This window comes from Camelus ferus, chromosome 11, assembly GCF_009834535.1.
Source record: "Camelus ferus isolate YT-003-E chromosome 11, BCGSAC_Cfer_1.0, whole genome shotgun sequence".
NCBI lineage: Eukaryota > Metazoa > Chordata > Mammalia > Artiodactyla > Camelidae > Camelus > Camelus ferus.
Window position 1 is genome coordinate 44254343 of NC_045706.1, and position 22625 is coordinate 44276967.

At 41.7% G+C, this 22625-nt stretch overlaps 1 protein-coding gene across 2 annotated transcripts in view; it reads left to right on the plus strand.

The window, feature by feature from the left end:
* The window catches only part of ARID5B (AT-rich interaction domain 5B), a 173338-nt gene that overhangs the window by 112763 nt on the left and 37950 nt on the right, over positions 1 to 22625 (plus strand). The window contains exons 1-2 of one of the 2 annotated variants that reach the window (XM_006186975.3): positions 15324 to 15679; positions 17116 to 17228. In XM_006186975.3, coding sequence (XP_006187037.1) covers positions 15676 to 15679; positions 17116 to 17228 — 117 coding nt within the window. In that variant the 5' untranslated portion in view covers positions 15324 to 15675. Of the gene's footprint in view, positions 1 to 15323; positions 15680 to 17115; positions 17229 to 22625 lie in introns of those variants that run through there. The other variant, XM_006186974.3, reaches the window with a different exon arrangement.

Here is a 22625-nt window from a genome sequence, read left to right on the forward strand (position 1 = left end):
CCAGGAATTAACCTCTCTCTTCAGGTTGCTGATTTATACTAGTGGTTGGCTCTCATAGTCATACCTTATTCAAAATGAAAAGAACCTAAGGGACCTTCCAGATCAGAGGTCACAGACTCAGGTGCCCAGCGGTGTCAGCAGAGAACCTAAAGGGAGAAGGGCCAGTGGGGCCTATAAGAAATCAGGAAGCAATACATACCCATACTCTGTCTAAAGGAGCAGCTGCTTTTCAGCGCCAGTCTTTTATTGTGACCTCTTACCTCTTTAAGAAAAGTCAGACATACCAATTTTTATGTGAAAATCTCATGATAAATACTTTTTTTTAAAGTCTGCAAACTAAATAAACTAGGTACCAGGCAGGAGGTCCACGAACTAGTCTTGTTTAATGAACCCCTCCTGTAATATAGATGAGGGAACTGAGACCTGGTGAGTGAGGGGACTCATTCAAGTTTAATGACTGTGTGAATGCCTTAAAGACAAGTACTGTGCTGTCTTCTCTGTTTTATCCTCAGCTGGACTAGCATAGGGTCAGGCATATGATGGCAACTCCACAAGTGTTTATTGAATCAACAAATATTAGATGTTAGAAGCAAAACCAGGACTTAGTTTGGCCAGTAAGAAATCAGAACCTTTAATGCTTTTTTCTTAAATGACTTTTTTTCCTTCTTAGTGACCTCCCCTAACTTCTATTTCAGTAGAACTCACTCTTCTCTTTTGCCATGTTGTGGCTTGTTTAAAGTGAGATTTGATTAATAGGAATGTTCTAGTGAAAATTCCAGAGGAAAAGCCCTGGACTCTTTGTGGGCTTCACCCTTCCCATAATTTGTACGGGAACTCCTACAAACAATAGGTTGCTTTCCTTCTTGGTGTACCATATTTAATTCCAGTCAATTTTTTGTCTACTTATAGAGATCCTACAATGTGCAGAGGCCTCTGTATGGTGAGTCCAAGACATAGGAAATTCAGATGAGCCTGAGGGGGCTCAGAAATGTTTAGCCATCACTTTAGAGAATGAAGATACTTGGTATAGTTCCCTGCCTCCTCTAAAATTTTTGGTCCTATTTAAGCAACACTTTACTGTGGCAGTTTCCTTTCTTCATTTTTGTTTTGAGAGTTAATGTAGCCCAGAACGTAGAATCAGTTAGCACCAAGACATGTTCTCCTCTTTTAACAACCTCCAGTTATTGCCTCCATGTTGGAAGGCTCTGCCAGAGTAGACAACAGTCAGTCTCCAAGGAGGTATACCAGATGTCAAGTGATCTTGCAGCTTCCAGTACACTTACTCTTTCTTCTTGGGTTCTATAAGGTGCTTACCTGTACTCTATGCTGAGGATTCAGGTGTTCCCAGGAGAGAGCTACTGGTCTTTTGAAATGCTTGAAGTGATATATTACTTCCATGGGTCTGTGCGTAATAATAATGACATCTGCCTTTTTAGTGTCTCCTGGATACCAAATACTGTGCTAGTCACGTGTCGTTTTATATTTCATTCAGTCTTTCTCAGTCATAATCTTTCAAAATAGGGATATAATCCCTTTTGATAAATGGGCTAATTCGACCCCAGAGAGAGAGGGGGATTTGCCCCCCAGGGTCATATGGTCGCTTGGTTTGTGAAGTTTATGAGGAGCTACCTGCTCTCAAAGCCTCTTTGCCTTCTTTACTTCCTTATGAAACTTGGGTATCCAGCAGCAGTTTTACCAACTTCACCAGCATTTTAGAGATGAAAGATATATCTTTTTTCAGAAACAAACTCCAAGGGACGTTTTAAACAAAGTGGATGATTTTGAATGAGGCTGTGTTTAATTTCAGAACGGTGTTCTTTGCTGGCAAAGATAATCAGATGTAATGTCATCTGCAACCTCTCTGCATGTGTGATTTCATAAAACTGGTGTAGCAGTTTATTATTATAAAATTAGTATAGCATAGAACAAACCTGGGATGCAAGCCAGATGAAATAGACAATGAATAGTTATATAAGGTTTTGGAAGCACATGTAGTAGAACACAAGCTCACTGTATTTTCTTCTCAATTGTCTGCTGTTTGTTAATGTTGCCTTTTCAACATGATTGCATCTCAGTTTAATAGCACTTGCCATCTCAAGCTTTATGGTGCCAGGCCTGACATAGTTACATCCCCTCTGTGCTAAAAATATTGCATGTATATATTCAACCGCAACCCGACATGTTTAGCTAATGGGTTACTCAGGAGCTATGCGCTTATATAATTAAGTGATGTATGTAATTTTGTGTTAACACATTTGCAATGTGTGTTTCCCTGGTGATTGCAATGCTTTATTCCGTGTAAAGTGTGACATTTTAATTCCCGCTGAACAATTTCCTACCTTGATTTGCCTTGTTTTTGTGGCAGGGGATTATTTTGCAATCAAGATAAAAGCATTATTTATGAAATTTCTAGGCTATCCCATTACTGGGAACTTTTAACTGCAGATCAATCCCCTATTTTATTGATTTTGTTAAAAATCTTTATTGAAATTTAAATTTAATCTCTACATTATAGATTTGCCCAGACTTTCATCTGCAGGAACATTTTTGTAGGCAGCTTTGTAGGGAGGGGGTTTCTTAAGAAGTAATTCTTTGCAGAGTCTGCCATCTTCCCCAGGGAACTTTGTTTCTCTTAGGTGTTGCTGTCTCTGCTCTGTTGAGGATTCTCTAGTAGAGCCAGCATCGTGCCGTGGTTGTGGAGGTTCTTGGCACTATATAGATTCACAAGCAAGGCAGATCTCTGTTGAGCGTTTAAGTAGTTAACAATAGCTGGGTCTCAGAGTTACAAAGTGGAAATTAAAATGTGGGTGTACATTTTCCCCCCTTATTAATGGGAGTTGTGACCAAGGGAAGGTGCTGCAGACAGGAAGGTGAACCACCAAGGACAGCCCAGCCACCTTGCCCTCTCAGAGGTATTTCTTTTCTCCAGTGGGATCAGCAGTCAGTGCAATTTAATCAACATTACTACACTCTGATTAAGTACCAGACACTGCTTTCAAAATATGATACAGAGAGTCCTTTATTCCGTAAATGTCTATTGAGCATCTACTATGACAATGCTATAGTGACCAAGACACACATCATCTCTTCAGAGGCTAGTGAGGGAGAGAGACCCATAGATGGTTTCAATACAAGTTGATAGGTGCTAGAGTAGATGCGTACTTGATACAGAAGTTGCAGAGAAAGGGTTCCTCCCCCAGCTGGAGATATGGGAGAATAAGGAAGCTTTTTAGGGAATACAATACCCAATGCAAGTCTAGGAGGACAGGATGGGGCAGGAGGGACAGAGGAGAAAAAGGAAGGGTGTTGTTGTCAGAGGAAGTCCAGGAACTCGGGCACACAGGTGTGGAGGAGCCACATGAGGACCTCAAAGGCATCTGTTACTATTGGAAGGTAACCAGGGTGCTCCAAAGCAAGGTAGGTAGTGGTCCATGTCTCCCAGAGGTCTTGAATTCCCAAAGCCTTTCCTCACAAGAGGAGGCCCCTTAGGTCTTCGGCCCAGCCCAGCCCAGCAAAAGCAAGCAGATGGCAGGCACTGACGCCAAACGCCAGAGTATTGCCTTGATGGCTTCGCGAGTACTTTCCTCTTAGTCCCTCCTATTTGGGTCTGAGCAAACAGCTGGGAGTGTGGTGCACAGAAATCCTGCCAGAAGGACCCACAGTCCGTGCACTCCAAGTGAGCTTTCTCAGTTGTGTGTTTTGGCATTTGAACACAGCGGGAATGTCCTTGTCAGCTCCCATTTGACTTTATTAATTGCAGTTCCTTGGAAAGTGTGTTCTAGTTACGTGGGTCTTGGGATGACAGTACTTGCCTTGCAGAGACCCAAGAGGAGGTGTCGGGGCCCACTGAAAAGCCATCTGCTGCCAAGGCACTGCGGCTGATCCCTTGCAGCCAGCAGACGCTAGTGTCTGTCACAGCTCTGCCTTGAGCTGTGTGACTTTGGGAGATTGGCAAACTCTCTGGGCCTCCCTGTCCTGATGTGTGGAATGAGGGCTTGGACTAGATGACGTCTAAGGTTTCTCCTCAAGCTCTGGAATTTCATCATTCTATAAATTCTTCAAATGAAGAATCCTACCATCGTCACATCTGTGGACTCGCCAGCTACTAGCAGTGATCTTTGGTTCCAAATCCAGCAGAATAACCATGAATCACTTTCTGCATTTCACCTCATGTCATTATTCTCTGGCTCCAGATTTTGGGAGGCCATCTACACTAGCACTTAAATCTAGGTTTTAATTTTTTAGGATACAAAGGGAATCGCCAAGCCTCTGAATATTCCTAGAATATATGGTGGTGTGGATCAAAGAATCCATTTCATTAGCAGTGTCGCAAGAGGCTGTCACCTAGCAGCTCCGTATTGTTTCCAGGCCCCGCCCCCACACCCTCTTCCCCAGGCCCTGAGGCTGTGGTTAATAATGTCAAAAGAATGTTTTAAAATTGCTCCTCTGTTGATTCCAAGGAGTCAGAGCCCTCACGTGGCTAGAGTCCCGGGCTAAGAGTCAAATTCTAAATTTAATTCCAGCCTCTGTGAATGTCTTCGTTTCTTGCTCCCTCACCATTTGTTGATGTTTCAGTTTTCTCATCTGCAAAATAGGTATAAGATTCCTCCTTCCACAGAAATATTTGCAGATGGCTTTGTTGTACACAAGTGTTGGCATTATACTGGGGCAGAATATCATTTTTCATTCCATAATAGGAATTACACAAAAGCCCTTTTGAGTACGCACCTTGTGTAAACCCTGTGCTTAAATGCTGATGAATTTCAGAGGTCAGCAAACACAGCCCCCCTTCTTCATTATATTTTTTTTTAAAGCTAAACAAGGCTAACTAGGGAATTCATTTTGGAATAAAAAGACATGAAAGAAAGGGTATTTCAGCTTGCACAATAGTACAAAGGAGAACAAGAATCATCATGTTTGCTAAAGAACTCACAGCTGTTTAATTTTATAGTAAAATTACTTGAAGAACTTTGCTAATTCAAAGACAAAACCAAACAACTGTTGTTGCAACACTGAACTTCCACGTGTGAGTAGAAAAGCCAAGTTTAGATTAATCTGCAACTAAAATCATTAAAAATACAGAGCATTTTTGTTAATACTGGTTGAAGGAGCGGCTTTTAGCTGAAGAGAAGACACATAAAAGGAAAATGGTACATTTACTGGTAATAAGATGAAAAATAGTTTATGTTCTCATGTACTTTGCCCCCAGCTTTTTCTTAAGCCGCTCAGTCTGTTTTAATACCAGGTTTGTTTGCTTTTTGGGGATGGGCCTGTTAGGCAGGAAATTGTTGAAAGGCCTACAGCAGAAATTCTATTTAAATGGTGTTTTTACAAATTAAAATTAAATACCAAATTGGGTAACTGATTATTAAATCTGGAGTTCAGATTTTTATAAAATTTTATTTTTGGAGGCTGTGGATAAATTCTGCACCTATACTTGATTCTATAAATTCAGAGTATCCATATGTGGCCTATTGTCAGAAACAAATAAATTGTTCCTTATTTAAAAAGAAAAAAATGGTTTTCTTCCATATTAGGGAATTATTCAGACTTCTTTCCTTGGTTCCTATAATTCCAAAACAGTTGGAACATCAGTCTATTTTTGGCTATGAAGAAACTTTTAAAATGTGGGTATGATTTTTTTTCAGGTTCTAAATTTCATACATTTCAATTTGCCACATATATAACAGTTACGGTTGTAAATACAGTGAAATCATTGTATTCCAGAAAGACAAAGTTCTAATTTCCATAGTACAAGCCCCATCCCCCCAACACCCCTTATCCTCCTCCACCTAGGAGGGCTGCTAAATGTACATTCTAAAACACATAAAGCAACATAAGGTAGTGATTTGTGACTGTTTCTGTCAAGGATGAATGTTCTTACCTGTATTTGATTAAACTCTCTTGTTAGGTTTCTGGGGTTTTATGGTCTTCCCACCACATCACATAGATTGACCACAAGAGGGCAACCGAGAGTTTACTTTCAGCGAACAAAGCTTGAAATGGTTTTAGTATCAGCTAAGTGTTTTAACTTGCTAAGGATTTATTTCTCTGCCTTCCAATTGTCACACATGTAGCCTCTGAGTTTCCACTAACAGCGAATAATAATCCAAATAAAGTTCTTCTGAGGGAAAATATAGACAGACTGGTGCAGACGAGCTTTTGCCCAAATAAGGATCCCTTTTACGGAGACCCCATGTGTTAGATAACCATCAACTGACAGTTGGTCATGAGTTAATAATGTTGGATGCTGAAATATGCATACCATGTGCTATAAAAGAGTTTGGAGGACAAAGACAAACACTGCTATAGTTAGATATCAGAAACATACCAGAGGTGTGCACACTGCTCCACTGGATATAGGGTGGACCCGCCAAATAATTTCATAAAAATTATTGTTATAAGTATTATACAAGAGAATGTGTAATATTCATTGCACGTTCTGTTGACGTGGCAGGGATTTTGGTTTTAATCTCTCTGCATGTTACTGCCTTAAATGCTATAGCAACTCTTGCCTTCTAAGAAAATTTCCTAAGCTTATTTCCACTGCTACCGTTTGCTGTTCTCTTATTTTTACAATGGGAACCCTAAAAGGGGGGTAAAGGTGGTCTCATCAGAGAATCCAGGTGGATGTGTAGCCCTTTGAGTAGCATGTTGTTTTGGAGAGACATTAATATCTAGTTATGTTTCTGTGCTGCTGCCGCCACAGGAATCAAAAGGTGAGGGGGTGGAGGGAAGGGCTTCAATTTCAGCTACTGTGACAAGTTATTTGCTCACTTGGACCCATGTCTCATCCTCCCAATGAGCAGCCATCTTGTCAGAATGATGCCCACTGGTCTTTCTGGTGCTAAGAATGATTCAGGAAAGAATGTGTCTCCTCTCCTGTCCCCTAGAGTTCAAACCTTTTGGTTCTGTCAATTTTTCTGGGCCTCCCGGAGCGCCTGTCTTCTATGAACAGTCTCACTTTGTGTCATACAAAACTGTGGGACTTGAAGCACCCTGGCAAAGCCACAAAGGCCATGCCCTTGCCTTTGGGCCTGACTGTATCCCACCTCTCTACTAACTTGCAGATGAAATCTCCAAAAAGGAAAACACATCCAGACCATGAACTTAGTCAACAGTTTGTGGTTTAGAAGCATCTCCTTTCCATCAAGCCTCAATCACTCAAAAGCTATTTTCTCTTATTCAGCTGGCAAATGGCTTACCTTATGCCTAGCCCATGCTGGTAGCAGGAGAGAATAATAAATAAAATAAAAAATTGGACAGCTCTCTTTCTCATTTTCCCTCCTGCCCCTCACCACTCTCCAAGTCTGTTGTCAGAGCTTAAATTTTGCTTTGACATCTTAGTTAAGGAAGTGACAAAATAACATCTTCATCCGGGCATTTAGTTACTCTGAGTCAGTGATTACCAGATTTGAATTTTACAAAGGCAACACCTCAGGTTTGGCACAAGTTTCAGATACTTAAGATCTATACGTGACTACTCTGCGTGACAGTGAATAAAATTCTTAATTGTATTGAAACTTAGAATCATGATTTTTGCTGATTATTTTAGCTTCAGGTGTTAATCCTGGTCTATCTGCTTTTTAACACACATTCCCAAGGATGTATCTATATATTCATAACCTTAAACTGCTGACTAAATTGCCATCACCCAAGAGAAAGATAATACAAGCCACGTGTAACTTAAAATTTTCTAGTAACCATATTTTAAAAGGTTGAAAGAAACAATTTTAATAACATTTAATTGAATGTAGTATATCCAAAGTATTCCACCAAGTAACCTATATAAAATGTCATTAATGAGCTATTTTACATTTTTTGTATTGTCTTGGAAATCCAGTGTGTACCTGACACTTACAGCTCATCTCGATTTGGACTAGCCATATTTTAAGTGCTCAGAAGCCTCAAGTGGCTAGTGGTTGCCATATTGGACAGAGCAGCTCTAAACAGTCATAGAAACGTTCCTTCACTGAAATAAGTGGGAAGAAGTTCTAACATCTCCCATGTATTTTCTGTGTTTATCCTAAGGTTTACGTTGGGATTTCTGTGGGTATCTGTCTGCTGTTTCTGCACAGTGTGATACACTCCCCACTGTGAACTGAGCCCTCTAGCTTTTCCTGCCGGGTCATAATCACCTGGCCTTACTGAATAGACCATCAGGCATTATGGACCTTGTAGCAGCCTCTCCACACACACCCCAGACCGCTTTTCCTTCTCATTTTGGACCCTTACCCAATCCTGCTCCAGCACACGCGCGCGCACACACACACACTTCTCTATCTGTCTGTTCCCTGGTACCACAGTAGAGCTTTGAGAGTTGTTTTCCAGTGTTGTGGCGCGTGTCTGTCCTGACACACGTGAAGCTGAGATGGCACTGGCAGCTCATGCAGGAGGAAGGGGCGAAGGGGAATTTACCTGAGCAAAGAGGAATGTCTCCAAGTCTCAAACAAGAACAGTCATCTTTTCACTTTTAAGCAAGAGACTATCCTATGTCTTAAATTACTCTTTCTGAAAGATAGAAAAACAGGGTGAAAAATCCCCTTTAAGCACAAATTCCTTTTGAGTTTTGTTTTTTTTTTTAAGGAATCGGGAACCTGTAACTTGATGGCTTTTTACTTTTTACTTTTCCTTATGTGTACGTGTTTGAAAAACCGAAAAGTTACTCAGAGTATGTTAGTCCAAGTCTGTACTAAGTTAAATATCTCCAAGTTAATACGCACGCACGCACGCACGCACTCATGCAGTCTCGTTTACTTATTTCCAAGAGGGGAATGTTTTCTTTAGAGATGTAGCAAATCAATTATCCTCAATGTTGAAAATGGAATATCTCATTTCCAAACCTGGGGAAATGGCTGGACAAGAATGTTCTGTTTATATATGAGTTTAAAAACATTTGATATTTACTGCTCCTTGCAAGGTTATTCAATACCAAAATGTAGCTTTCACTTCTGTGCTGTCATGTTCGGTAGTAACATCACAGAATATATGTCATGGACTAGAATGAGCAGGTTTATTGATTGTAACAAAAAGAAAGAGACAAAAAATGAATTTTCTATGTTTAAACAGTCCTATCTTCATAAACTTCATAAATTATAGAAATCAAAATGTCCTTAAAAGCTATTTCCAGAGCAGATCTTTAAACAGCCTAAAAAAAAAAAAGGCAAGTATCTTAAATTAATAGTCTATTCTTATTATAATCATACTAAGAAAAGCTAAATCTGTGTATAGTGAATAGTTCAAAAAATGGAAACATGAGATGTCAAAATCTTAAGAGTACATAGTGAGCATCGAGACAACGCATTTATTCTAATTGTAATAGTTTTGATGCTTTTTTTCCCCCCTCAACATCCAGCATGATCTTCCCCATTAAGCGAGAAGCCTGGGGCTTGGTACCTGGCATCGGGGGAAGTGGGTAGCAGGAGAAGTGAGTTGCCGGGTAGATGTGAAGGTGGCAGTTTGAGCCACTGTGGCATTTTAGAGTCCATTTTTGGTTTTGCTGGGTTTGTGACCTCATGACAAGACTTGGTAGCTAGGGGAGGAAATCAGACCCCTCATGCAGTATGAGCGGCGAGGGTACTGCCTCCCGTACCTTCGGACAGAGCTAGGTCCTCAGGTATCCACTCTGCCCTCATGGCTCTTTGCACAATACTTGGAATTCTAAGGCAAAGGTCTTCCCATAGGCTCCTGACGCCGCGGCACACAGACGTCGTGGCCCCAAAGATGAATCAGCACTTGCAAAGCATTTATGAGCCACCACTTCCAGCCCCTCAGCAGGCCCTAGAGGGGACCTTTCACCTGAGGACAGTCCCCCTGGAGAACGCTGTGGGCACCAGCACAGACCAAAGTTTGAAAGGTCTTTGAGGCATTGAGTTTAGTCTCCTTCCCTTTTCTCAGAATTCTCTCCTCAGAGAGTCACTCCTCTGAAAACCCAGAGTCTCTCCTCACTCTCCACCTAGATTTAGCTCCCAGATTCCCCCCTTATTCTGCAGGTGATAGTGAAAAGCAGCTATCATCCATTTCTTCTTTGCCAGTGCCCTTTTAGACAAGCCTGTTACAGACTTCTAGAATATTTTTGCATTCCTTTGGAATAATACATTTATGACATTTGGTCATTTAAGTTTGTCTCCCCACTCAAGATACAGAGGGGAAATAAAGATAGAGATCTGCCCATTGCTGCTGGTAAAACCTGACTCAGAAAGAGGTGTGTGCCTGTGTAAATGGCAAGAATGCATGGAGTCACATGCTGTCAAACCAATTAGCAATACAGATGAGCTAGCGAGTCCAGTTCCATTTATGGGGGGGGGGGGGAGAAGTAAAATAATCTGTGTTTTTAAGTGTTTCTGAGAAATGAAGACCTCCAGGGCAGAGAGAAGGCGGGTCAGGAAATAGCTATGCAAATCACATGCCTATGAAATTACTAAAACTTTGATCAGAGGCATTAACAATTGCTCCAGCATTCACAAGTATGAAACAAAGAATGAGTAAGACAGGGCATGTTTTGAAAGGATTACAAAAGTGTTTACTTACATGGTTTGTTGAGCAGTCAATGAAGTCCAGGCTGTTTTGGACTTAAGCTGCCCGAACAGTCCAGGTATGACAAATGCAGGAACTTATTCCACCTCATTAGTGACTCTTGGGGATCTCAGTGACAAAGAGTCAAAGTAACTGGACCTCATAGAAAGCTGGCTTCTTTTTTTTCCCACTCTCTTTCTAATAACATAACTGCTCACCCTTTCACAGGCAATAGGAGGGGACCTGGATTCTTTCAGCACCTAGTTCATTGGAAATACTAAATTGTGGTTTGTAGGCATTGTGTTTCAAGCCACCTTGAGATAATGGCTTGGGCTAAAGCAAACTTGGAAACTCAGCGGGGCCATGACATACAAAGTGGAGAGTGTGACCACTCCCCTGGGCACACCCATGGGTCCCTGTTCCGGGCTGTGTGGTCTTGGTGGCATTTGAGAGTGAGGGCATTTGAGGCTGGCTCTAGTCTCAGTTCACAACTCTAGCCTCAGTTCAAGACTCATCTTCTTAATGCCTTTATTTGAGAAAAATAATGTTAAAAAGGGAACTGTCAGAACAGTTACAGAAAATGATAACACTCTTGTAGCTTTTTTTTTTTTTAAATCATGCCTATTGCTTTAAATGCATCATTTAAGTTATAAAGTCCCCCCAAATGGAATTGTGTTTGTTAATTTCCTGGTGTGTTCATATCTCAGATAACACACTGGTTTCTCAAACATTTCTGTTGGGTGTGGAAAATTATTTATAGGAGAATAGAATAAAAGTAAACTTGAATGTTCCTAAATCTACATGTAATTAACGCTTTGTGAATTCATGAAAAGATTCAGCCAGTTTTCAGACACTGAGTACCAGAAGCTACAGTTTTCTGGCCCCACTCTGTTAGGTGTGGAGTACAGAGTATATGGAATAAAAACTGTGGATTTAAAATAAAAATTTTAGGGAATCATTTATGAATTTAAAAGTAAAAATGTTGGCTTTAAGTTAAAGCCAAAAGGAGAGCTGAGAGCTTCTGTTTTTCTTTTCTTTTTTTCCAAGTATTTGAAAACTCAAATTCTGTAAGAGATTATCTGTGAAATGCCTTTCTTTTATTACACCCATAAATTTCAGGAGTGGCTTTGATCAAGCCTTCTGCCATTCTCGGTTTCTAAATCCTTTACTCATACGTTAATAACTTTAAAAACACTCATCCTATTTTTGTTGTAGTGAAAGAGGAAGTTTCTAAATAGTCAAAAGGGAAACAATGAAAATAGAACACAATAAATGATAACTAAATTAGGGTACTTTTTTTTTTCCCCCAGAAAGAGCAGTGCTCCATGCTGCAACTTGCCAGAGTATTTTAAGATTATTGTCTGTCTGTAAAGAAAATGTACCAAAGAATTGAGATCCTCAGAGGAAAAGCATTAAAGAAATGCAAAGTATTATCAGTAACACACACTATACATAGAATAGTATTTGCCAGTCCTTCATACTTCCATCAGTGGAGTTTATTTTTCTGACTTATATTTAGTGTTTAACACACACACACACAACTTGCAAATCAAATGAGTTAATGCTCTGCCGGCTTCCTCTAGACATTGACCCGGGGGGTCAAACTCTTAGGAAAATGATGCCTGGTTTTCCATTCCCCTAATTCCAGTCCCTACCAACAAGCAAGTCCTATCTCTAAGTGGAAGCTCACAGAGAATTTCTCGAGAGAATATGTAGCTGCGTTGGCAACAAAATCCTCTCTCCAAAACGAGAAGAAAGAGTTGTTAACGGATGAGTCAATCCAGCTTTTATAGCAGTTTATCTTCATGGTATTTCCAAGAGCATAAATGTTATAAAAAAAAGAGAGACGGTCATGACAGGAAGAACACAGTAGAAAAAAACAGGAACATTTAAGCCAAAAGCAATTTACTTTGCCAGTAACTGGTTACATTTCCTTTGTTTTATTATTATTATTGCAAGAGCTGGGGTTGAGATGAAAGTTTCCCACACCTGCACTGCCCTGACACGTAACTTGTCGGAACCCACAGTGAAATAAATACATAAATGAATGCCTGCAACTCTGAGCTTCTAGACTGTTTAAGGGGAAAAAAAACCAAAGTTTTGCTATACACTCTTAAAAAAAAAAGACTATAATTCACTAATATTTGAAGGAGTTAAAAAAAAAAAAAGGAAAAAACAAAACACTTGGTTTAGATGTCAGAGCAGCCTGGAGCACTGGTGTAGCCGATTCTCCTGGGATTAACACCTATAGAAATAGAGGTGACCTCACAATGGTGAATACTTGTTAATTTCATGGCACTGAGTAAGAAGAACAGATGGGTAGTCAGAGAGGAAACATTTTTTAAAAACCACAGAGATCTTCCACTGATTCAGCGTAAGAGTCAGTCAGTGGCCCACTGTAAAGGGGGTAATACCCATGGCACATGGCACTCGGAGGTTTTTTAGAACTCTGTGACTTTAGTGGAAGTCTCGTCTCGTGCTACAGCAGCAGGACTGATGGGCACCCAGTGCACTGTCAAGTTTGTAGGATGCTGTTTGATGCCTGAAGTAGGCAGCAGTGCCCTTTTGCTACGTGGTATTTGAGAGTGTTTTCATTTGGGGAAAGCTCCCTGGTGACAGCCAGCCCAAGTTAATAATATAAACACCTCATTATGAGACAGAGTAAGTGTGTCTGTCTATGTGTTAGAGAGAAGTTACGTAAAGCAGGGGCTCTGGACAAAGTCCAGTTGCCTGGGGTAGAATCCTTCTGCTACTAGTAACTGGTAGAATGACCAAAGACAAGGAATTTCATCTCTAGCTTAGTTATCTGGTCTGTAAAATGGGCATAATAATTGTGCCTTCATGTTGGCTTGTTTTGAGTTTTAAATGAGTTATTGTATGCAAAGGGCTGACTGGCATTCCTTCCATATGAGCTATTACTATTATTCAAGAATAATACTGAAACCGTTTGTGCAAAGAGCATTGACTGAACTCTGTGAATGAACCAGGCCATTAGAATCCATATAAACCAGTGGATTATATACACATATAACAGTAGCTATGCATTTATTGCTTCACACTTTTTTTTTTTTTTTTTTAAGTAGAACTGACTAGAACCAGTGAAGCTATCAGTAGGTGTACCGCTGGCTTCCAAGAATGACTTTGTTGGTAAAGAATGGTCTCATCTAAAGCACTGGAGCTGGTGTAACTCTAGAGTTTTAGGATTTGGGTTCTCTCAGTAAAGACCAGTCCTTAGCTGTCAAAGAGAAGGCAGCTTTTGGTTGGTCCAGGGTAGCTGGGAGGTGGTGAGGGCTGTTTCTTACATAAAGGAGTTAAAGACCAGAGCTTCCACCTGAGCCCTGACCACCACCACACCACCAAGCATTTGTTTTCATTCACCTGCCTAGCAAATGATATGTTTTCTTGACCATGTAGGAAAAAAAAAATGTAATCTGGGGACCAGAATATTGCTCTCCCAAAAAGCCAGCCTTTCAATCGCAAAGCTTCACCAGGGGTCTCATGGATCCAAAAAATCTCCAGTTGTATTATGGGGGCTCCCCGCTAGTACTGCACGCTCCGTCCCCGCCTCCCCCGCCCCGAGGCTTTGAACATCTATTCTTCAGGCCATTTGTTCATTGCATGTAGGACAAAACTATGGCCCCACTGAAGATGCCAGACACAATAACAGAAAGCAGGAATTACAGGCTGTAGGTTTCCCATCTCAGTTCCCATAGCAAACTCGTCATTGGTGTATGTATGCAGAGCTCACAGGTGAGCAGGAAAGGTGAATGCAGTTTTCCAGGTGCCCGGTGTGACAGGTATACACGTGGACAGGTTGGTGAGCCCAGCTCTTGAAGACACCACAGAGGTATATGTGGGCATCTTTATTTCCACTAGTCACTTGATGATTTAACAAATTCCTATTAGGCAATGCTGCCCCTGGGTGAATGCCGGGGCAGATGAGAGATGAATCTGACATGGTCCTGCCCTGAATGACTCTCTAATTTAATATAATAATAAGGCACAAGACACAGCTGAAGTATAAATAATATAGTGGTACCCACAACCCCCATAAGAGAAGGTCAGAAAAGGAGTTCAGAGGGGAGACTAAAAGAGGTATTTGAGTTTGAGACTTGAGTGATTGGTAGGATTTATCCAACCATACCTGAAAATATCAGTGTACTTGCCTTCTTAGGAACAAAAGGCTCTTTCTCTTGATCAAATGCCATTTAGAGTTTAAGATTGTGTGATCAGAATATTAGGTGCTAGTCTGTTCTAAATTTGTAATTCTCAGAATTTGCTGGGGAAGGGCATGTGCTTCGCTGGGTTCTGAAAACAGCTCGAAGAATGGAGAAAATAGACCCGATTCGAGGATGACTTACTGTCAGTTCCCGGAACCTTTGCCTTTATTTAAAGCAGCCTGTTCAGTGCAAGTTCTCTCTATCTGAAAGGCCTTTGGGATTTGAAAGCTCTTCTGGAAATAAATGCCTTTTAGGTTTAAATGCTTTTTTGCCAAAATGTTAGGAAGGAAAGATCACACTAACAAGTCTTAGAACAGAGGCGATATTGTTTTGTTTTCTTTAATGAAATGCCTCAGACCGAGCCCAAGTTCTGTTTGTTTCTGTCAGCTTTGTGCTCGGCTATTATTTTGATAAGGGACATGAAAGGGCAGCCTTCCCGCCCGTCATTAAGGTCTTAGCACTTAGGTCAGTTGTGGAAACACTTCTGTGCTACACCAAGTCTTCAAACCAAAATAGTCCCCGCCCTGGCTCCAGGCAGAGGACCGTGTCAGTTCATGGAAGGTGGCATCAGGCTCTGACAGAGGAGCAGGAGGTCAGGATCCAAAAACTGGCCAGATGAAATCACCAAGCCCGCATGGGGAGGTGGAGGGAGCCGAGCCCTCCCTGCCAGTCTGGCAGCTCCAGCCAAGTCCTCAGAGCTCATCCCACACACCCCGTGCTAGTTACTGCTGTGTGTTTACATGAGTAATGGAGCTGCTGGGGGAGGGGAGTTGTAAGCAGAGCGCTGCGCCTCGCAGCAGCTCTTGTTCGTTCGCATTCAGAGGGAAGCTGACGTCCACACCAAGTCAAGCCGAGCCCTCCAGGGACGTGGCCGGGAAGCAGTCACATGCTGTAGCTTTCATGAGCGCAGACAGCATCAGGCAGATGTTTGTCGACTGGAATGGGTAATCGCTGCTTTTTCTTTGCTTGATTTTTTGTTTGTGAGTTTGTTTACCTTTGATAATTCCAGGCTGGCTTTCTTAGATGGACTTTCAGACAAACGTTTTTTGGGAAGTAAGGGGAAAGCGGGTTTGGGAAGGAGGAGTCTGAACCCCAAAGCCACTTTTTCTCAACTTTTGCCCGATTGTAAAGGCAGCTCTGGCTTTACTGCATTTTGTCAACAGCAAAACTGTTATCCACAGTAGAAAATCAGATTAGTAGGATTAATTGTGTTTGTGAAATGGGTACAATGTTAAATATCCTAAAACCACTAGTTAACTGCGTGACATAAGTGAGATTAACAATTAAGAGGGTTTGAGTTGTTCAGATTTTGGATGGTTATAGTCATACCTTAAAGTAATAAAACGTGTGGGTACCTTGAAAGGTCCCCTAGTGAAATTGCTTAGGTTGTAATTCATTAGTCTGGAATTCTTCAAAGGCTAGTCGGTTAGTTGGTTTGTTTTAATTTTGCTTGACTTGGGTGACTGATGGAGTTAAATGTGAAAGCTGATGCCGGACAGTCGTAGCACTCAATAAACAGCAGCCTTTTTTTTTTTTTCTCTCCTGCTTTCTGTATGGATCTTAAAAGGATTCAAGCTTAGCATCCAAGATGAAATATAACTTTCATTTGCGTCTTGTCTCTGGCTTTTAAAAAGTATAATCTCCAAGGAATCAGCCTAACTCCAATTCAGTGTGATCCTTGGAAGTTATTTTAAATAAACCTCGAGATCTCCATAAAAGATATATATTGAAAAGGAAAGGAAAGCATGCTGACTTAAATGTGTCTGCCAAGTTTGCTGAGATTTGAAACATGCTGGTTGTAATACTATTAGTAAATACATGTTTTCAGATTGTTACCGTGAATTTCTCTCTGTATAGTTTTCTTCTTACTTATTTGTATCATAATTTGGGGAAATGCTCACGTCTCAACTTTTGAAGAGAGATGTTTTCAAACGTTACATCATAGTGATGCCATAATGGCCTGGCATATAACTTAGGTTTCTGAAACAACAAGATACAAACCAAAAAACAAAGAATGATCTCAGAGCCTGGCTCTGGGCTGTCTTTCAGCCCAAAGTATTTCTTTTCTAACAATAGAGAAGTGCATTTCCCTTATCCTCATCCTTTAAAGCTAAAGGCTTTATTTATTTCTTCATGTTATTTATTCTAATTAGACACATTCTGTGTAATAGGTGAGCTTTGGGAAACACGTACAGAAGTGTAGAGTCTACTTAGATGCCACCCCTTCAGGGAGAGGGAAGCGTGGAAGGAGGCTTGGCTACATAGATATGTATATTTCTCTGAACAATTAGAGGGCGCCGCTGGAGTAAGATATTTGCTTTTTAATAAGGAAACCCATGCAAATAAAAATGTATCTCATTTGTTCTTCATTTGTTTTCAGCGCCAAATCTTAAAGGCAGACCACGCAAAAAGAAACCGTGCCCACAGAGAAGAGATTCATTCAGTGGTGGTAAAGATCCCAACAACAATTCCGATGGCAAATCCGTTGCCAAGGTACAGTCATTCAGCTCTGCGGTGTTTGTTTTGCTGCATCTTTTAATTTTTCCCTTTTCTCTCTGTCTCTCTGCTCCTGTGTCTTAGTGGCAGTTTTCAACTCAGAACGTGACTTTGGTATTCACAGCTCTCTAGCTGTGTCAGTTCCCGCCACCTCCCCTCCCCCGGTGGCGGGGGGAGGGGACAGTGGAGGCATTTTCATTAGTCAACAGAAAGACTTCCCACCTCCCAGTCTGGCCTGCTGGGTAAAGGACAGATGATTAAGCGCCCACGTCACTGAGGCTGCGATTTCATAGTAGGTGACACAATGACATAGTTTACTCTGCTTGTATCAAAAATAGACCAGCTGAACCATCCTCTTTCTGAATGTGTTCATCTAAATATGTTTCAGAGATTAACAGAGGATGAAATTAGAAATGGCTAGAATTAATCCCTTTAGTTATGTTTTTCTATTTTTCAAAGTCACCTCTGATTTACCTTGGAGTAAAATTAAAGATACATAGCCCAGTACTTACAGGTATACATATACTAATATATACATTTATATGTTTTCCAAGACCACTCTTAGTACAGAATGAAAGTCCAAATTCTAGACTATTTTTCAGGACCTGGGACCGTTTGGCCTAAGCATTTTTTGGAATCTTGAAAGTGCATGCCTGAAGCATTTAGCACTAAGAAGGGTGAAGTGTCACTTTGTATTTTTAGGCTTATCTTTTTTTCCTTTTGTGGACTAGGATCATATTTCCATGGTTCTGTTTATGGGGTGTTTGCGTTTCTGTGCCAGAAACAATAGTAGCCCCTTTAGGGCCTAAACTGAAGCCCGGATTTCAACTGACACCACGTTTCCAGTTCCAAGGGCTCAACTTATGAAAATGGGAGCATTACTGGTGAATGTGGGAGATTCTGATGAAGAAAAATGTGACTTCAGTTCTGAGCTGACAATCTACTGTTTTTCTGCCATGAACTCCGCTTCTCCTCCCAGTGTAGAGAAGTAAATCCTAGACATTCACATTTGATAAATCTTACCTTCAAGGATGGCCGTTTCATCAGGAAGTTCTGGGGACTTTTTGGTTAGGATTTCTTCACGCTTTCAAGACTGGGAAGGGTTAAAAAGACATCAACGAGTAGAAATGTGTCTTCTCTGCCTAAAAACAAATCTCTTTAAGAAAAAGTTATTTTGGTTCTGTTCCTTTAACCTTCTGCGCATGACTCCACACGGATACCAAGAAGGACATTTTCTAGTAATTTAGACATTTTGCCCTTGAACTGCCTAGCTAGGGCTTCAGCTTCTGTGGTCTTGAGGGATGTCAGCAGGAACAGCTTATTCCCTGTGATGTGGTTTGCAAGATACTGCAGAATGGAGCAAGAAGGTTGTAGGATCATAACATTCAGCAGAGCTTGTACTGACAACGTCCTGGGTTGGCACCTTGCCCCATACCTCTCAGCTGACATCATGTGTTTACCTCGGCATGTTCTCTACCTGAGCCCAGCAGGGGGAAGCTCCTCATTTCATTTGGAGTCAACACCAAAGTATGTCTCTGGGAGATTTACAAAACTCATACCATTGATCTGAACGAACAGCACCTCTAATATCTCTCTCGATGGAGCTCAGGACGCATACCAGGACCCACAACACTGAAGAGAAGCGGAGTCTGTTCCGTATTTGATGTTCACTGACTTGCCCTTCTTAGGAGGGACAGTAACCAAGCCTGGGTTTTCTAAGTGCCCTGCTCCACCCCATCTGCACCCGTGCTGCCATTCAGAATCTTCACAGGGACGAGGATCATCCTTCACTGTTGGTTGCAGAGGTGTGTGGATGAATGTCATGCTGCACTCAGCTCCTGGGGACTGCATTCAACACCCAGCTCCTCTCTGAGTCTTGGATTACAGTCCTGCCTTGGCTGCTTCCAGTGGGTCTGGAAAGACCACTTCACCTAGTAAAGAGAGACTGGTGGGTATGAAGCATGGTGGGCTTATCGTTGGCACCAACAGATGGATGGAAAATCCCCACAGGATGAACAAGCCACATCTGGGGCCAGGACAACCAGGAAAAAGGCATTTGTGTCTAAAAAGTGGTCTTTTCTCATGAAATGCTACAGTAGAAGTTACAAACCTGTGACCATCTGATCATTTACTGAACTGGAAGCAACACTTCGGGGGACAGTTTAGTTTTCTGAACAAGACTTGTATGACTGTTTTTTTTCCAAAGTGCCTCAAACAGACCATTTCTGACTATGGACAAGTATCCGTTTCCTGCAGCTCCACACAACAGAGCTCTTCCAGTAAGAACCCACTCATTTTGTTGTGTGCATGACTGGAAGAGCAAGTTGAGGGTTTGTCACCATCAAAAGGTTGCCCTCTTCAGTGAGAACATGAGAACTATCTTTGCAAGACTGTTTTTCAAGGGACAGAGAATTTCACAGCTTTCGAACAACAGCCAAAGTCATGCAGAGAAGAGGCTACCAGTGCTCTGAAGATGTCAGTAAATATGTCCAACCCAGATCCTTGCCATTTCCTTGGGATCGTCTTAAAGCAACAGGTCTGGGACCCAAGCATGTCCATATGGCGATCTATACAAAAGAAATCCTCTCAGCCTAGGTCTCTGATGAAAGGCCTCTGCTGATAGAAGGCAAATGACTTTTCACATCCTGGAAGCACTTTCCAAAGGCTAGAAGTATGTAACAGGTGGTTTAAATTCTAAAAGGAACATAAAAAGGGAAACCATGATGTGCAATATGTTCTTTCATTTAAATCACAAACAGACTTTTGATAATTTCACAGATGTGATACTTTCATTATTTTCAGTACTTTTCATCCCATGTGGTCCTCAGAACTACCCCCAGGGATTACCCTTCCTGCTTTCCTGGGGAAGAAAATGAGGGTTTCCTAGGAAGTTTGTGACCAAATTGAAATGAGACTCTGGCTCCTTTCCTGCTGGTTCAGCACATCTCGCTGCCCCAGTTGAAGGCCGGGTTAGTTACAGCTCAATCCAGTGAAAGGATGTGGTTAATATCAAATAGGTGGTGGTTCACTGAAAATGTTAAATGTGGATTCTTTAATTAGCACTTCCTCAATCACTTTGGAAACCCCAAAGCTCTTAGTGAACTCAACAAGTAGAAGGCATTCATGGAGGGAAAAACTGATCTGGTAATTAAGTGTTACCATCAGAAGGGTGGGCTTTCTCAAGGTCAGCGTGAAGACTAGCTCCCGTGTAATATTTCAGTAGATTTAAATGCTGAGAATGTTACGGGTAAATGTGGAAAAAATGTAGAAAGGAACTCAGCCTGGTCCTGTGCAGAAACAGAATAATACCCTCCAGGGCTCACAGGGTTAAGTGAAGAAATGTACAGAGCGGGAGCGGGAGGAGAGTGCTGTTCACCTGTTACGGAGCCCCGGCCTCGGGAGAGGAAGCCTGCTGCAGGGCCCCGGAGGTTCAGGATGGAGCTCAGTGGGTGGCAGCCCGGTGTCCCCTAGAGCCTTTCCTAAGAAGCAGAGGGTCTGAATGACTCGGGCCTGGTTCATGAGCCCCCTCCGTGCTTTCCTCCTATTTCTGGGCATTTCCAGGTGAGGTAGCTCCCTAGACACTGAGGGGGCAAACCTCATCCTCCCTTGACAGTGGTGCTTCTGGCCTAGTGATACAAGTAACGGGCCTATTCTCACTGCAGGTTTAGGACTCAGCCTATTTTATGTACAAAACTGTTATCTAATCCTCTTGTACCAGATTGCAGTTTGGGGTGAAGGAGACCTGAGTTCTGCCCCACACCAGCCAAATACCATAATGCATACCCTCGCTGAGCTTGTTTCCTTGTCTGAAAAGTGGGGCTCAAAACCTTCCTTTTATCATGAACGTCAGGTAGACAGTGTGAAGCCCGCAGCACTGTATCCAGCTCATCGCAGGCGCTTGGCTGATCCTGGTTTCCTTACCTTTGCTCAGTACACAAAGGAATGGAGCCCTTTTAGACTTACTACCGCGTTTTATCTTCTAATTCTCATTTGATAAATCACATTTCTAAGCTGTAGGTTTTGTAATGCCTAGGAATCAGATATGCTTTCTAAATGGAAATGTTTTGACTCTCAATTGAATATTTTTATGAGCGCAGGAAAGTAGAGTGTTTAAAACCACAAGCTCTGAAGTGAGGTTACCCAATTTTGCCTCTTACTAACTTGAACAAGATCTTGTGTTCTTGTGCGGGTTCCTCATCCTCTCTGTACCTCAGTTTCCTCATCTCTAATAGGAGAATAATGACCTGGCCCATTAGGTCTGTGAGTATGAAGTGTGATGATACCAGAAAGTGCTTAGAACAGGGCCTGGCCTCATAGTAAATAAGCACTCAGAAAAGGCGGGGGGCGGGGGCAGTGCAGATCAGAACTGGAGTGGTTTTATGATTTCAAAGAGCCCTTGAATTATGGATTTCATCAGAACTTTAGACTCAACAATCTAAAATTTGGCAGTGAAAAATGATGACAACATAAAGTTTCCCAGGATGCTCGCCTTAATATAATGTTATCAAGTACTAAAGTTTGAAAATACTGTTAAGTAAAAATTCTACATGGAAAATGTTTTCATCCCATTTCCACTGCTCTTTAAAAATTAAAATCTTACCTAGAGGCCCGGTTAAATGAGTTGTGCAGGCAGTTTTACTTTTTTCCAGGACCCGTCGAATAATATTAAAGTGGTGTGTTCATTTGAGAGAACCAGCAATAAGAGGGTATGCTTCCCTTTAATAAATGAGCACAGCCTTTTATGTGTTCAGTGCTTGGGAAGGAGACTCTGAAGGGAAAGAAAAATAGAGCTCAGAAATCTGAAATGGAAACCTGGTGGAATGTGTGGGACATTTTAATTCCTAACATTCCCCTCGCACGTGTCCTCTTCCCTCTGATGTGAGATACAGAGAGGTAAAGAATATTGGAATGTACATGTTCCCCATGGGCGCACTTGAACTCAAAGCTTGACCCTTTGTAACTCCCCCTTTTACAATTAAAATAGCTCAACAACTTAGCTTTATATTTAACAAACCGTTGGAGGCCTCTTGTAGAACGTGGCAGCGAGGACGGACGGTGAGGTGAGCTCAGTGTGCCACACTCAAGTTAACCTGGAGTGTGGAAGCAAGAACGTCTGGCCCGTTTACTGCCACTTATTTTTTTAATTTAGTGGAGCTTTTCACTGACTCTTCTTGGGTTTTAGCCGGCCCCTACTCATTCCTCTGTAGCAAGTTAACATCTCCTATTAGATTCTCAGAGCTGACTGAAGGGTACCGAGCCCTCATTAAAAGGTGGGATGTTTTGTTTCCTACCAGGGGTGTATCCAGGCATCACCCTCAGGTGAGAGACAGCAGAGACCTTGCTGGTGTTCCTCATGCCAACATCTGCTGGCACTGACCTGTTTTTCCAGGTTGC